Below are 17,745 nucleotides of genomic sequence, written 5' to 3' on the forward strand. Positions count from 1 at the left end.
CGATACATACATAAGTTTGATATTAAAAAAATTTTAAAATACCAACGATTAAAAACTATGACTTTACGCGTATTAAAAGATTATCTAAACTGGAATTATGTTTCTCGTTACCAAATACTTGACCAGCAATTTATTGATGACTTCCAAAATGAACTTTCATGGTGTTACATTTTAAAATATCAGAAAATAGACCGGGAATATATTGTAAACAATCACCAGAACTTATTACTCCACTTATTAGCAGAAATGTGCCATGTTTTAGATAAAGTGAATGAGAAAACTGGAAAAAGCTTAAATATAATAAACTAATTTAATCTATTAATGTAAAAATAAAAAAATAAAATTCAAAAATAATTTTGTTTTGGTGTTATATTATTTCATACAATTATTGGGTTTTAATTTTATTCGATATAATACAGAAACTTTGTCTTATTGTTACAAGATATTTTATGAAAATGAATTGAAAGTTTTATAAATATTTATTATCTTAATTTATTCAAGAAATTTTTTATCTGAAATTATTGCAAATTAATTTTATAATAATTAGAAAGAATATACTGTATTAATTCAAAGTTATAAAAACATTTTAATAATTAAACTTATTGTTAAAATAATATAAAATTTAAATTTAATAATTAATACAGTCTTATTGTTAAAATAAAATTAATTTAATTTAAAATTTAATAATTAATATAACCTTATTGTTAAAATAAAATTAAGATTTGTGATCTGAAATAATTCCATTCAACAAATTTTTATTTGCAATTTTAATTTATTCGATAGTAATTTATTCAAAAAATTAATTTTGTGATCTGAAATAATTCCATTCAACGAATTTTTATTTGAAATTTACTCATGAAATTAATTTTGTGATCAGTATGTGTCAAACCACTACTACTTACGAGGGACCAAGTGAAGACATCCAATGCAACATTTGGACTTTATTTGACTCTCTTCTCATAAATTGTGATATAAGGAATTTGAAAATTGTGTACGAGAGCATTTAATATTTAATTTAATAGTAAAAAGTACATGGTAAGCCTGTCTCAGTGAGTATTTCATTTCCCACACAACTGTCATGACCCCTTGACCGTCCCGACAATCGCACATAGTCGGCAGAGCCTTACACTTTTATAGATGATATTCATAAAATAATGACAGAATTGTAAAAGTTAAAAGTTTCTATGCAATTTTCATTTATTTTTCATCAATACATATTTATTCCTTCACAATTTATGTTAATGTTTGTTTATTTAAAATTTATTCATATATCAGGTCAGTCCATAAGTTTGTGCTTATTTTATGATCTTGAGAAAAATCTTGTTTCGCTGTTAAAAATGCCAGTCTAATGTGATACTTTTTACACTGAAGTGTTAAATTGGATCTCATTCATATAATACTGTTCAGAATTGGGAACATTTCAGTTGTTTATTTTTGTTAAAATGGAAGTAACAGACAAATATAAGAGACATGTTTTATACTTTTTATTTTTAAGTGATGAGAATGCTACAAATGCAGCCAAAAAATTAAATACTGTTCATAACCAAACTGTAATTAGAGTAAGGACTGCGCAGAAGTGGTTTGAAAGATTTAGAAATAATGATTTTAGTGTGGAGGATAAGGCTCGTACTGGAAGACCTGTTGACTTTGATGATTATGCTCTCTCTGCACTAGTTGAAGCAGAACCATCTTTAACAGTTGATGAAATTGCGGAACGTTTAAATTCATCCCGTGGAACTGTTCATAGACATCTACAACAAATCGGAAAAGTTTCAAAGCTAGGAAAATGGATACCACGTGAACTTTCAATAGCTAATCGACAACAACGTCAACTGCTCCACTCAAAATCTTCAACTGGAAAATTTTACCTCATCCACCATATTTGCCAGATATTGCTCCCAGTGATTATCATCTTTTTCAGAGTTTGCAGAATTTTTTTAAAGGGAAAACTTTTGAGGATGAGAACAATGTAAAAAAGGTTATTTCTGAATATTTTGATTCAAAACCGAAATCATTTTACAAAGATGGGATTAACAAGCTACCATCAAGATGGCAAGAAATTGTACAAAATAATGGTGAATACATTATAAATTGAAATAAAATTTAATTAAAATTTTTTGTTGCTTTTTTTGTAGATAAAAATGCACACGAACTTATGGACTGACCTGATATTTCAATAGTAAGTAAATTATTATACAGTTTTTGATTAATAACTTAGATCTTTCCTTCCTCTTTTTCTGCTTTTTGTCTCCACCGTGAAGGTACCAAGAGGGCTTATTTAGATGTCCATCAAGAGCTTGACAAAACTAAAATACAACAGCCATTTGGTGAAGAATGGGCCCAACATGAGTCAAATCATGCTTGAAAAATTTCTGAAAATCCAACCATGACATGAGCCTGGTTTCCTTAGAGCAGCAGATTGATGTCTTTCCCACTTTGGCCATTCAGTCATCAAATACACGGAGCATTCAAAAAGTTTCCAGAAAGCAGTTATTATTCATAAACAGAATGCTATATTTATAATTAATTGATGCGAGCATAAACTTGTTGAGACTTTTATCAGATATTTGTATCTAGCCAAATCAGATATTTTTTATTCCCAAATTTAAAAAAGATATTAAAGGCATTCACTGGCAGTTGATAGATCAAGCGAAACAGTAGTGGCTAGAATCAAAGAGCACTGATTTCTACAGAAAAAGGCTTAGAAACACTGATGGTGTGTTATCCTACAAGAAAAAAAGGATGATTTCCTAGAGCCCCCACAACAGGGCCCAAAATAATCTCTTATAAGAAAATATTTCCACAAAAAATTTCCCAGAAGAAAAATGTTTGGAGTCAACACTGCACATAGAGCCCCCATGGCCGAGTCATATGAAGTTACGTGCTACTGGGTGACAGTATTTGTTGACCAACATCAAAATAACAGATGAGGTGATACATTCATCTGTGAATGTCTGCTTTTTGTACAGAATAATAAGTCAATGAAAGATCAATGTAATGATATAAAACCAAAGGTAGTAAAATGACTGGCAAAAGTTTTTGAATTTCTAGAAGAATCACTGTAAAACTCTATAAGAATATAAATCAATGTTGATATTTTGTGTCGGCACATAAGAATAAAACTAGAAATTGAATAAAGGACACGATTAAAATTACTAAAAGTTTTAAATATACAAAGAGATAATTGAAGATAAAAATATATTATGAATGAATAAAAATGCTAATTAAAAAGTTTAATTTCGATTAGAAATTAAAAGCTAAGATACTATTTTATATTTACTTTTACTGACTATAAATTAAATTTGATTAATTGGCTTAATTTAACTATGACAAGAATGATTGATTATGTAGAATTCTAAATTGATAAAAATAAAAAGTTATCATCAAACCATTATCATTTTTTAGATATTGAAGTTTGATATGGATTTTTAATTAGATATTTTTTATATCATTGAGCCTTTTTTGTACATGGTATAATTATTCATCTACCTTAAATTTCAGTTCGACAAAATTGATAGAAATTATACATCTATTTGTCATATAGTGAGAGAAATCGATATTATATCCCAAGCTCTAGTTTAGCAATAATAAATGTATTGGTTCTGATTTCAATTTCAGAAGATAAAAATTGAAAAAATGCTTTTTTTTTAAAGACATTTTCAATCATTTCTAAAAACACAAATCAAATTTTATTTAAATCACACTGATAATCCAATTTTGATAAAGGTTAAATTAATGATATAGTGTAGAAAACAATTATATTTCTCATGGGTTTTTAACTTTTTTACATTATTTGCTTTTAATTGTTTTAATTGTTAATTAAAACAATTAAAAACAAAAAAAAAACCCTGCAAAATTAGAATATAATACATTTTCCTCAAAAAGTGTATGTAAAAATTAAATTTTAAAAACACTTTTATGAGACAATTGTTAAGGATGTTACAAATTTAGCCAGCAGATGGCTGAGATGATTAATGTGTTGGCTTGCCACTCTGATTGACCTGGGATCAAATCCATGTGGTTGAAAAACCTCAGAAATCTGTCCAGCTAGGTTGAGCTCCTCTCTCACCACTGTGAACCTAGCAAATTTCATGATCGGCTTGGGAAAAAATACCTTAATGTCCACATGGCAGAAAGAATAAAAACAAAAATGTGAATCTAACTCAAATGGCTTTTATAAGAGAAAAAATTCTTAAAACTTCAAATATTTTTGGGTTAATAGTCAATTCTTGACAATGAGCATATATCAAAAACTCTATTACTTTTAAGTGAATGATGTATGAATTGACTGCAATTTTTCATTAACAAAAGTGGAAAATTTTTACCGAACCTCAGAACTGGTGTTTTTAAATAGAAATTATTTTTTCTTTCATTATCTCATCTCTCATGCTTAGTGTTACTATTGTTATACAGTATATGAATACTGACTGAAACTAACAAGAAAATCATATTTAAGATAAATCCCACAGTATATGGGGTGCTAAGGAATGACAAGAAGGACATTGACCCAACATGTACAAGATACCAATAAAAGACAGTAGAATGCATAATGACTTATGCTACATATATGAATATTGTCTGGCTATAGAATATTTCTTTGTAAAGCATTTGAAGAGGATAAAATTATGTGAAATGTATACTAATATGTGTAGAAATTATGAGAATATTTTAATAAAAATAATTGTCTTCTGTAATAAATCTCTTTCAAGATAGCTTAAATAGTTCAGGCTATCCATTATTTATGTGTAGAGTTTAAGGAAAGGAGAGGATCACAAAAAGTATAATACTTCATTGTACTGTACATGAACGTGAGGGTGGGTGTCGAAGCATTATCTACATAGACTATTTTAGTGGTATTAGTGAGATACAAATTTGGTCTTATAAGTTTACTTAGATGGCCAGATGACTGAGAGATTAATGAATTGTCCTTTATTGCAGCAATAAGAAAAATTAACTCACTCATAAATGAAAGTACTTTACCTTCTTAATTCCAGGTTCGTCAGACAAAATATTTTTAGCCATAGCATATCTTTGGATGTATAAAGGAGTAGAAAATAGTGATGATTTATTTTCAACATCTTGTTCATTATTACAATTAGAAACTTTATTTTCTTCATCTACCTAATTAATAAATGTAAATAATAAATATAATTTTATATCAAAGTATAACACACACAAAAAAATATTTTGTGACTTACTGCATCATTAGATTCATTCATTTTTTATTCTTCTGAAATTCTGCAAATTAATTTTAAAACATATTTATGTTTCAATTTTATTATATTATTTTACATGAGCTGATTAGTAAATAAAGACTTCATTTTTTATAAATTAGTTTAGGAAGCATTAGAAAAGGCAATCAATTTTAAATAATAGTAAAAAGTGATTTATTTTCATCATTTATAGTGACACATTTTTCATACATTCAATCCATTTTAGCATTCCACATATGAAAAATTTGTCTCCTCAATTCATACACAACTTGAACTTTAGCATCCAATGGAAAGTGTTGACCATTTCAACAATTCCTTTAATTTTGTAAACAATCAGAAGTCTTGATTGATGGCAGTGGCACACCCAGAGGGGCCAAGAGACTCTGGCCCCCAAAGCAAAAAAGGAAAACACTAGTAAATTTTTCAAAACTTTTTTCTTAATTAGAATTTACTTTTACTTGTTGTGCATTCTATTACTTATGAATTAATGGTCACAAGGTGGGAATTTTATTGAACTTTCATCAAAAATGTTCTTATCCGTTCAACTCGACTCCCCAAGATTAAATTTTGTGCGCGCCACTGCTCGACAGTGCCAGATCTGAGAAGTATGGAGGATGCAGAACAGTAGTGAAACAGCAAATGACATTTAAGAACCAGAAGTTACAGGTTACATCAGATTTTAGATTTGGCAAGACATTTGAAACATTATTTATAAAAATTATCTTTGTCCATTTATCTCAGTACTTGTTCATGACTGATTAGAAATGTCTGGTAATCATTCAAGCTGGATTAAGACGAATGAAAGTATAAAGCTGTTATTTGAATTGACAATATTACAAAAACAAACTCTAAATTATTGTTTTATTGGAGTCAAAATGGTTAAAACATAAAATAAAATAACTTCTTTAGTACATTTGGACTTACGTCCACTTTCAAGCAAGATCCAAACACAGTGTGCAGAAAATTCAGATTTAGATTTTATTTCTGTCCACAGAAAACAGACCTGAGAAGTCAAAGTATACAAAAGTTATTTTATATTTTAACCATTTTGACTTCAATAAACAGTGTTTTTATATTTTGAAACTTTGAAGTGTTGACAAGTTTCTAAATTAACTCTGGACTCACTGCCAATGTTAAATCTGATTATTAATTATTGGGCAGTTTTCATGATTCTTTATGTTGACAAAACTTTAACAAATTTATGAACTAAGAACATAATTAACTATATATTTACAAAAATTACAATTTAAGATAAGTTATATTTAATTTTAAATTCAATATTTATTATTATTTTCTAAATATGGAATGCATGCAAATAAAAAAGAATCACATTACATAACTGAAATATTATATTACTTTAATAAAAAAGTTCTTTATTTATTTAAAAGATAAGAATGAAACATATTTATAGATTCCAACTATACCAAAGCAAGAGTCAAAGCAATATCTGCTGGATTATTTTTTGATCTTTTGAGAAATTTCTAAGACAAAATATAAATTTATTTTTACAATGATACTTTTATATGTAATTCAACAAACAATATTCTAATATCATTTAACACCATATAATAATCAGTTATTTGGTAAGATTCTAGCTTTGAAACATCATCACAATGCAGGGCTGCAATTTCTAATCATATTTTTAATTTATTGATAAAATATATGCTTTCCACCTCAAATTAGTTCTGTAGTGTCTTGCCCCTGTGCATCATACTTTTCTGTTAGCAATGGTGTATAAAATGATGTTGTGATGATGGTGGTGTAAAATGTTCCCATTTACATGGTCTAAAAGAACACAGTACACACTTCCTTTCTAACAATAACAACACAATTACACTTTAATGTCTCCAAATCAGCGAGTGACACTCTGGCACTCCACAATCGAGCAACACTCTGGCACCCGACAATTATTTGATAATTACAATACTGGTTCTTGACCAGCCACATAGCTACCCACTCTGGTTAGGACCCCGGTCAGTACTGACTTGATACACAACAACACTGACTCAACACACACTAAGAGAAGGGCACAAATTTTCTCTTTCTCACAATCTCTAGGCAGGACAATCTCCCCCGCATTCTTAGGGATACTATTACCTCACCCACCTGACACATGTGACAAAGCTGTGGACTGTCCATCAACACTTGCTGACATCCACACACCTGACACATGTTACAATTGAACTTAACAAATGGAGTCATGCCAGTCATCTATCTAGCTCCTTTCAGAGGAAATTTTTGAATTTAAGTAATATGACTTCCAGTTTGCATCAGAGATTCATATATAATTTAATCAAGGCCTCTGGCTCCTAAGCTTTTCATATCTGCTCTTGAATTACCTAACACCATTCTTGAGATTACAAAAAGACAGTTATAGGTCTACAATTTTTTCAAATTGTAGCCCATTGAGACAGTTGGGAACTCATCATAGCAGTTGGCCATGCCTAAAGGAGTAAAAAAACTCAAAGGCACCAAAGGTCTACATGTGACCCTTCATTCATGAGATAGAATCTGCCAAAATCAGCACATGTAACAGACTTAACAGTGTGTGCAATGTGACTGATTGCATCATAGTAATAGTTGATGCAATGACATTTTTGTGATTTATGTGCTTTTAGTCATTTCTAGTAAAGTGGACAACAGTTGATTTTTAGCATTGTTTTGAGAAATATTGCAAATTTTTTCATTTTTAAATTTTATTCCATTTTTGAGGGTCTTCAAAATTCCAGATAGGCTGATTTCGGGAAGACTATAGCTAATGGTCATACGCAGATCATCGATTCCTTTGACTTTTTTACTCCTACAGGTATGGTCTACAGCTTTCATATGGTCCCAACCACCCCATTCAGAGATGGAATCTTACTGGTCATACCATTTTATCCACATTTAGTAAATAACAAACAAATTATAAAAATATTCTCTTGTCAAAAATTAATATTTATTGATTTCCAGGTAATCACCAATTTTTGTATACCATAATAATTTTTATAGAGAAGGCTAAAAACTGGAGATTTATAATATAAAAAACTGATAATGTTAGCAGTTAAAATAAGATTGAAGATCTATGATGTTTGAGGTTACTAGAACGAAGACAGGATATAATACAACGAACAAAACTTTATCATCAAGTATGAACACGAGAGTTTTGTTCTCTTGGATTGATACAGGCTCCAACTATGAGGCAAGTACAAGAAAACAGGGGGTTTTTCATGACACAAAGATATACAAAATCAGATAAAAAACAAAACTTTGTTACAATCCTTTAGATGCCTGGAGTTGTCCAACATACATATTTTGACAGTCTGCCGTTGCGGGCCGCGGTTTTTTCTTAAATTTACCTTAACCTACTTATATCAAAATAATAGAAGACACACGTAGAAAGATGAAGGAAGAAGAAAGATAGGTTAGGGGTACCCAATTGTTTCTTCTTTTTGTTGATTTCGTTCCCTGGTGGTATAGGTGGACTTAAATTCCTTTGTCTCGCCAGATCGGTACTCTACTCGCTTCAACATCCCTATGGTAACACACCGAAAAACTCCTACTACGTCGTCTCTTTCCCCTATTCCTCGCTTTTACACTACGCTTCCGTACTCTAGTCTTCTACCGACAAAACGACCCAGAGTCTCCACGATCCGTCCGATCTCTGCCATCTACCCAAAAAGTGTCCTCCGTCCACCTTCGGACCGCCCCGGGACTTTCCTCTACCCGCCGTTCACCTCCACACCTTCGGGATTTGGGCACGAATAGAAAGTTCTCAAATTTTGGAGAACAAAGAAATTAGAGAACGATAGAAAGAAGAAAGAAAGAAAAAAAACTTATATCTTACAAACTATACACAGATTATGGCATCATGGCACAGATCTTTAGCTTCAAAAGTATACTATTTTAAAATCGAAGCTCTTTATACATTAAAAATCCTTATATTAAAATAAAATTCTAAAGTAGCATGAAAAGTCATTGAAATAGATTTGGAGCAATTGAATCTAATCACTACTGAATATAACGAATGAAAGATTAGTACAAAAAATTATAAATGCTATTCCATTAATTGATATAGAATCTTCAGATTTATAAAAACTTCTACAGGCTTCTTTATAAAATTTATTATTATATAACATTAACATTTCACGATAACATATTCAACTTCAATTTGTTTTAATTCTTTCTTTTAATGCTAATGTGTTTCAATTCTATCATCAGATTGAAAGAATTGAAACACAAATCAAATGCTGTATATAAATAGTTTTCATACACGTAATAAACTGTATGAAAATTTTTTCTCAAAACGTACAGTATACACATATCTGTCATCATCCAAATAACATACTTCCGGCCACTCTTCAGGAAATATAACCATACATTAAGGATAAACGATAATAAACAGCATAAAAAGTGGTACAATTCGAGCTCCAAACGAGACGGTCGGGGCCTGGTCAAAGCCGTAAAGCACATCCACGGGAGCGAAAAAGTCAAAGGAAGCATATCTCTACGAGAGACCCTTTGCAGACACGGCCCCCGAAATCGGGTCGTGCGACATTGCGAGTCACATCGCTCCGCTAAGACCGCGGCGATTAACTATTTAGCCCACTCGACTGCAAATTACTCGACGTTATATAGTTTTAGGGGACGTGAGGGTTCGGCCCACCGAAGTGCCCGAGTACGTACGGACTGACCTTTGGAGCCAAAGGGCGACATGTACAGCTATGGTTCCTTTGACATTTTTGCTGGTATAGGGGTCTACAATTCTCGGGGATTCGAAACCCCTCATTCAGAGCTTGAATTTTACTAAATGAACAATATATTTCCAATAGATACTATAGGTAATTTACATTATAAAGGGAAGGTTAAAAACCAAGCCAAACTTATTCGTTTTTGGCACCTCGCACATACTCACGTCACGTGGCGATGTCAACACAATTTTCCCTAAACTTGAAAATTTAATTCAATACGTAATTAAGTATTATTTTTAACGTAAAATATTTTTTAAAATATTCGCTTATATACGTCGTCCGCTATTTTTATTAAGAAAATTAATTATGTTTTTAATAATTTATTCTTCGTGTTTAGCGAAATTTTTCCGAGTAAAATTTTACCGAACGTAATTTTTATATACACTTTTTAACTTACTAATTATCTAATAAGTTAGTAAGTTAATAAAAAATTAAGGAATGTATTTATTTTTAACGTACGGGATTTGAAACTTCCATTTTAACATTACGTTATTTCCATCGCATCACATGACCTTTAAAAGACCTCGTGACCCGCTCGACCAATCAGACGGGAGATCGGTGCAGATGTTTTCCTCCTTCGCAGTCTCTGTTCCACCATGTTGACAAGAGATAAATTTGCGCTTCGATGTTAAAGAAAAGCGGGAATAACTGGACAAAAAATCCAAAATGACAATAATTCGTTCGCTTCGCTACGTGCAAAAAACTCGACGAAGTTGGAATTCTTACGTAAAGGAGACGATTGCCAATGGGCGCGTGCTGTTACGTAGTCTGTTTAGACTCGATCCAAAATATTCGGCAAGAAACAAATTGCTTGTGGTCCAGAAATCGCCGGGAAACAGAGGAGTTTTTGGAAAAATAATCGCCTTTAAACAGTCCCTCGTACAACAGATTATAACAAGATGTTCTTCCAATTCGTTTGCTGCAATTTTAAGAAGAAATGCTGTAAAAGAGTTGATGTGTGCTAATGGAATGAGAGTTCCCATTTTCTGTTTTGTTGGACTGTCCCTTGCCCGAGGCCCTTCGCTGCTGACCGAAAAACAAGAACTCGAAGCCGTTCCTTGGGAAATTAGAAATCTCCTTTCTAATTACGTGCCTTTCGTCACGCTCTCCGATTACGGTTTCTCGGGTAGTTTTAGCGACTTCGAAATCGGAAACGTACTGGCTAAAGGATGCAATGCGGTGGTGCACGGCGCACGCCTGAAGGGTTCCGCTTCCAAAGCTCCCGTCGAATCGACGGATCCTCCGACTTGCGCCGCTCTGCCCGTCGGATCCCTGGATCCTTACGATATTGCCATCAAGATGATGTTCAATTACGACGCGGAGTCGAATGCCGTCGCCATCTGGAAGGCCATGAATAAGGAAATGATACCCGCTAGAGGTGGAATGTTTGGCAAAAATGTATCCGTGATGATGGACGGAGAGCAGAAAAAATTGCCTCCCCACGCTAACGTGGTGGAAATGTATTTTGCTTTTGTGGATAAATTTCCGTTACTGCCTAAAGCTATGGAATTATTTCCGGATGCCCTTCCTTTTAAATTGAATAAAAACGGATTGGGTCGGAACATGACGCTCTTTCTGGTCATGAAGCGTTACCACTGCACTCTTCTCGAATATTTAGACAGACACAAACCCACGCCGCATACCTCTCTGTTGCTGTTGACTCAGTTGTTGGAAGGCGTTTGCCATCTCGTTCGACATCAAATAGCTCACAGAGATCTCAAGTTGGATAACGTATTGCTCGATCTCGCTCGGGGATTGGCCAATCCTCATTTGGTAATTACGGACTTCGGGTGTTGCTTTTCCGGAAAGAGTCTACGGATGCCCTATTATTCGGACGAAATATGTAAAGGTGGAAACGTAGCTTTGATGGCACCGGAGGTGATAACGGCAAAACCCGGTTTTTTCTCCTCCGTCGATTATTCGAGAGCGGATTTGTGGACCGTGGGAACGTTGGCATACGACATTTTTGGCAGTAAAAATCCATTTTATTCCGATTCTGATAAACGGATGAAAAATTACTCGTACGACGAGAAAGATCTTCCGCCTTTACCCGAACTTGTTCCTTCTCCGCTTAAGAAATTAATTAAGGATATTTTGAAGAGAGACTTTCGCCAAAGACCCAGTCCGACCTTAGCCGCCACCGTCTGTCAACTTTTAATTTTAGCACCGCCTCGCTGGACGATGCAGTACGATCCAAATGACTATCGAAAGGTCCTCGAATGGCTGGTCTGCACCGCAGGAATCACAATATGTCGAGCCGGTCGGAACGGGCTACAGAGACCCGTCGAACAACAATTGTGCATCACCTTCTTTTCTCGTTTTCAGTTATCCGAAGTTCTAGAAGCACTAGAATATATTTCTTCGGATTGAATCCATAATTATTTTTATATTTTGTTGCGTTTCCACATAGTTGTTTTTAGAATTAAAAAATTTTTAATAACAGAAATAGTGAATATTAAACATCCAGAATTTTCACAGAATTGTGTGAAACAATAGTTAATAGTTGTATATTTAATAAAGCATAGTTTGGTTTAATTTCAATGTGTTTGATTTTAAAAATATTCTGGAAAATTTTTGAAATTTTTAATGACACACTTCGATAAGGAAATGAAAATGTGCCAATTGCAAAATATAAAATGTATTTAACTTCACACGATCGTTAAGTATAATTATAAAAATTTAAAATAATTTTAACAAAAAATAATTTTATAGATTTAAGAATTTATTGAATACTTCAAAAATAAAAAGTATCGGAGTTCTTAATATATTTTTATAGTTACCATTTTAATTTAATATTTTTGAGTGAACATCAAAATGTATAAACATATTAGAAATTGGTATTTATTAAAAATATGTTTGAATGTACCAATATTAATTATTCGGTGAATATATGACAGAGTTTTAAAAGGAAAATGCTTCAATACATGTTTCTAAACTCTTGCTGTATTCTATTGATATAAAGCAGAATTTGACAGTAATATAATTTTCTTTTTGGTAATATTAAACTGATCAAGTTGCAGAAAGTTTTGTTAGTTCAAACATTCTCCATTATTAAAATATTTACTTCTTTAATGTAACTTTGAGTAATATCTGATTTAGTTTTAAAATATTAATAGATATTCACTTTGAGTTTTCTGCCCTCTTTCTACTCTCCAAGCTATTCTGGAAATACAGTGCAATGACAATTGTTTGTCATCATTTACAGTTAAACCATAACTGAATAAAAAATAAATTATTCATTATAAAAATGAAATATTAGCAACTTAAAATTATAAATTTTCTAAGGACAAAGTATAAATTAAGTATTAAAATATTGCAAAATAAACTTTTAGAATTAAAGAAAGAAATTTAGCATCTGTACTAGCATCATAAATCTAAGAATGTCATGAGTTGAATAATTTGTATAGGAAAGCATCATAAATTCTAAAAAATTGTCATCATTTCAGCTTACAAAAGGAAAAAAAACTACCCAATTGGATCAAGATAATTATTTTCTTATTTGTCAATAAAAAGATGACAATTTAACCAATGTAAAATAAATATAGAAATTTAATAAAAAAGTTATTTTTTGAATATAATTAACAATAATCTGATTTTCACTTTTAAATCAGTTATCAGATTACCATAAAATTCTTATCCCTAACTTGGTACGTTGTTAAAAGAAGTAATAGTTACACCTTAGAAATGTATCTAATTCTTAATTTTAAGATTTGTAGAACTTTCTTTTTCCAATATTTATTACTTTATAGTATACAAAATAAATGAATAAATCACGAAATAAAAATTGCTGCCTCTGCGCGACAAGTTTTATTGTTACAGTAGAATCCCGATTATCTGAGATGTGAATTGTCGCCGCCTCGGTTAACTGAAAACTTGGATAAAACAGACCGCCGTGGCCGTATTGGATTAAAAATTATAAACACAGTATAAAAAATTTATTTGGTAGCACTTTTAAGCCTCTTTTTATACTTTGTGAATTTAATTATATATAAGAATAATTTTTACATCATTTATAATATAGTTAATATATGATACAATAGTTTTAAGAATAAAAATGTTTATTATTGCAGTTCCAGTTAAATTTTAATACAAATGGTTTCTCATATTGAAGTTATATGATAAAAGGTAACAGAAAAATCATTTTGGAATGCATGCTACTGTTTTAAACTTTGTTTTATGAATTATGGTATAAAAATAGTAGCGTATTTGCTTATGGGTTCATTTCGGGTAATTATGTGGAACCTTGGTTAATCGAGATTCTACTGTATTTGTAATTCAGCAAGTTTGAAATTATTTTAGTAAAGTATTTGCCATTATATTTTATCTGTGTATTTTATAATTGAAATTTCTGAAAAATTTGATATTATAAATAGAAATTCTTTCCAAAATAAAAAATAAAATAAAAGGAATAAAAAAACAGCATTCATTTCAAAACTAATTTAATTAAATCATAAATTTATAAAAGCTAGAAGACAATTGTGTTAACAATAATCTAGCAACATTTTATTTACAGTTGTATATAGTCCTTTTCTTTATTCCCCAAATATCTTTTGTAGTGTTATCAATTATTTACAATTAGATTTGTTTCCCTAAAATGTGATGCTAATAAGTGGGGAGGGAAAAAAAACATTCCTTACATGACGATGATTTTTGTTGGTGCAGAATTGATAATTATGACAAATCAGATCCATGGAAGAACTATACTAATACAAATTTCATACAAAGAGCATATCAGCACTATGTAATGACATAATACCGCCTCAAAAAATGACAATTTTATGTTTTTAAAAAACTGTACAACAATTACACGGTAATGTGATTTAAATCCAAGATTTAAAATAATTTCTTTTGTCAAACATGCCCGATCTGCACGACTCAATTTCTGTTATAAAACAGATAAAAAGATGGAAATTTTTGCATGCGCTCTACAGTCCTGTTGGTCAGATTGGTCGAGAACACTTTTATATTTGAACCAAAAGTAATTAGAAACGCAAGTGATGTTTATGTTTCACCATAAAACTGTAAAAGAAAAACATTAACATATTATTAACAACAGAAAACAAAGTGACAAGTATCATTTAAGTAATACCAACCTGTCTAAAACTTCCCAAAATTTTAAGAGATTTGCATGATCCAAGTGACGTTTCTGTTTACTCAACTGAATGACATGCACCGCCCACTTTGCTACATTGGAATCTAATCTCATTTCGTCCCATTTGATATGAAATGCTTTCACTGAGGAGGAAAAATTATAATCAGTGCTCAAATATTAATTTTGAATTTTAGATCAAAAATCAATTATAAATTTGTTATTGATATTTGTAGTTATTTAAAATTATGTGTGCTTTTAATATTTTAAATGTTAATTGTTTTTGAATATTAATATTTAATTCAATAAAACCAAAAGTTATTGAAACTCATTAAGATTTTGAATTCAATTTTACATTAGAACATTAGACATTCATCATTATTAAACAAATTAAAAATCAAAACTTCTATGGTCTGTTCACTAACTTCATGCACAAAACGACAGAATAAAGTAGCTACATCATCACTATATACTACATAATGTATCCCTTCATGTTACCTGTCTCATTTAGAAGCAACAACAGTGTGCTAATAAAAGTGTGAACATATGATAATTAAGAAATTTAGTCCTGTAGACAATTCTTAAGGAAGAGTACAGTCTTTGCAAACTATTTCTTATGGAAATAAAGTTATAGTTAACTGATTATAATGACAAAATAAGATGTGAAGATTCAAAAACTACAAAGAACAATAACTTTATTCTAGACCTACTCTGTCTATTAATAATATTAAAATAAAATAAAATAAATTAAAATATTATACAAACAAATGCATAAACACCATCTTTCTAGAGGTAAGGAAAATTTAGTGAGTTTTAATGTTTTTAGAGTATTGTTAAAACATCTGCTATGAAAATTATGAAAAAAGTGTATTATACATATATCTATAGAAATTATATCTACTAAAACAATAATATATATAAAAAAAAGTAAAATCAAAAACTTTTCACATATAAACTCACTTGTAAGAACTCTAAAAAACATTAATTACTACTAAAATTTTTAAGTAAATATCATCATTAGACATTAAAATTATGAATTTTAAAAAAATTATAATTTTCTACAGAAAAATTTTAGACATTAAAAAAATAAAAATACCACCATACATACTTCTTGAAAATATTTCAACAGGATTTCCATCCCAAGGCCAACCTTTAAACTGCCAAGCAGGTCCCTGGACAAATACTGCAACAACACGATCCCTGAAATAAAAAATATATAGTTTTATTAAACATTTAAAATTCAAATAGCATAATATAATATTTATAAAAGTATCTTAATCTATTATAATCCTAACACAAACCATCAAATTTTAAAAATATGATATTTATTAAATTTATGATAAAAAAAAATGATGATATTTACAAAAATATCATTATTTTTTGTTAAAACTAAACTTGTTTGTTGTTAATAAATGTTTATTTACATTTGTTAACAATGAATAAGTTCCATATAACATCATTCATATACATTCTGTCAAATTTTTCATGTTCAAAGATACAGCAACTAAATAATGTCTAAGCTATCAACCTGTGGTATTTCAAGTAGATGACAAAATGATAATTTTTATTTTGTTAAATTAAATAAATGCTCTCTGTTAATTAACTTAAGAAAAAATAGAACAAGTTTTCAAGATAACTTTGAAATAATGTTATACTAAAATATATGATTTCAGAGAGATGCAATTCAAATTAATAATTAAACATTGCTCATAACTAAGAATCATTTTTAGGGACCTAGATTTTTACACAATAATACATAATAATCTCAAAATATTAGAGAACTTATTTTAAGAACTATATATAAAACATGTATGTAAAACTTATTTCTCATGCATGTAAAAAACATATGCAACAGTGACATGTTACATAGGAATCTAGGACAATAAATTAATGCCTATTATCAATGATTCGTATCAAGTGCATAATGGAATACAACAGAAAATTTTAACATGTGAAGCTTGCATGTAACAAATGCATTACCCCTGTAGTATTGTATATGTAAACTGCATAGTTACATTCTCCTATGAATAATAATGCAAAATGGCAATTTCCAATTACACAAAATACATGCGTAATGTGCAAAAACTTATTCTTACACTCAAATTAAAAAAATGAAATTGATGGTGTGCAAAAAGAAATAAAGTAAATAAATAACAAGGTAAACTGTGGTTCAAAAATTTAGTACAGTCGACTCCCCATAACGTGGATTCCTATAACGGAAATTTCTATAACGTAGCGAAAAAATTGTAGCAGTATTCATATAAAGTGACTCGTAAAATGTCGTCACCGACTCCTGTCATGACAAGATTGGTTGAATCTGGACCAATAGTGGACGAGCAGCCGAACTACTTTCCGCCGCCCAGCACCACTCTACGGAGAGTTTAGGTGGCTAAATTGAGTTTGCTATCATCTGTACAGTATTATACAGTAGACCCCCCTATAACGCTTAGATACGTTCCACGCTAACCGAAAATTACGTTGTAGGAGTGAGCCAATCGCAGCCCGATAGGTGGGAACTTTACGGACTAAGGCTGTTCGAAAGCTTTTCTTCTATAAAATTAACCGATTCTAGACTAATTCCACTCAACATTTCCAAAACACGTATAATTTTTTGGGAGTAATCCGTACAAACTATGCTATAAACAAAAAATTTTAGGATTACTTACACCGTTCGACTACGCCGTTGCTTAAAGCTGGTTTTCATCGCGGAACA

General features: G+C 30.6%; 3 protein-coding genes across 5 annotated transcripts in view; 1 reads left to right on the forward strand and 2 right to left on the reverse strand.

Annotated features, from left to right (window-relative positions):
• Positions 1 to 10,211, reverse strand: part of LOC111632518 (small RNA 2'-O-methyltransferase-like) — a 45,725-nt gene extending 35,514 nt beyond the window's left edge. The window contains exons 1-3 of one of the 3 annotated variants that reach the window (XM_023376950.1): positions 10,108 to 10,211; positions 5,199 to 5,238; positions 4,981 to 5,121 (exon numbers count right to left, since the gene is read on the reverse strand). In XM_023376950.1, coding sequence (XP_023232718.1) covers positions 4,981 to 5,121; positions 5,199 to 5,219 — 162 coding nt within the window. In that variant the 5' untranslated portion in view covers positions 5,220 to 5,238; positions 10,108 to 10,211. Of the gene's footprint in view, positions 1 to 4,980; positions 5,122 to 5,198; positions 5,239 to 10,042; positions 10,067 to 10,103 lie in introns of those variants that run through there. The other 2 variants (XM_023376953.1, XM_023376952.1) reach the window with 2 other exon arrangements.
• A 269-nt stretch (positions 10,212 to 10,480) lies between these two features.
• LOC111632515 (serine/threonine-protein kinase PINK1, mitochondrial-like) lies at positions 10,481 to 12,478 on the forward strand. Its single transcript, XM_023376947.1, has one exon. The coding sequence runs from the start codon at positions 10,610 to 10,612 to the stop codon at positions 12,311 to 12,313; it is 1,704 nt and encodes a 567-aa protein (XP_023232715.1). The 5' UTR covers positions 10,481 to 10,609; the 3' UTR covers positions 12,314 to 12,478.
• Positions 12,479 to 14,365: 1,887 nt separating this feature from the next.
• Positions 14,366 to 17,745, reverse strand: part of LOC111632516 (parafibromin-like) — a 5,217-nt gene continuing 1,837 nt past the window's right edge. Inside the window, exons 4-6 of the mRNA XM_023376948.1 lie at positions 16,141 to 16,232; positions 15,037 to 15,178; positions 14,366 to 14,962 (exon numbers count right to left, since the gene is read on the reverse strand). Of these exons, the coding sequence (XP_023232716.1) occupies positions 14,926 to 14,962; positions 15,037 to 15,178; positions 16,141 to 16,232 (271 nt within the window). The 3' untranslated portion in view covers positions 14,366 to 14,925. The remainder of the gene's footprint in view (positions 14,963 to 15,036; positions 15,179 to 16,140; positions 16,233 to 17,745) is intronic.

The sequence above is a fragment of the Centruroides sculpturatus genome, unplaced genomic scaffold, assembly GCF_000671375.1.
Source record: "Centruroides sculpturatus isolate CEXI.00-Female unplaced genomic scaffold, Cexi_2.0 scaffold612, whole genome shotgun sequence".
Lineage (NCBI taxonomy): Eukaryota > Metazoa > Arthropoda > Arachnida > Scorpiones > Buthidae > Centruroides > Centruroides sculpturatus.

Excerpts from the sequence above, each read along its gene's own strand:
- LOC111632515 (XM_023376947.1), top strand. The coding sequence starts at position 10,610 with ATGACAATAATTCGTTCGCTTCGCTACGTGCAAAAAACTCGACGAAGT.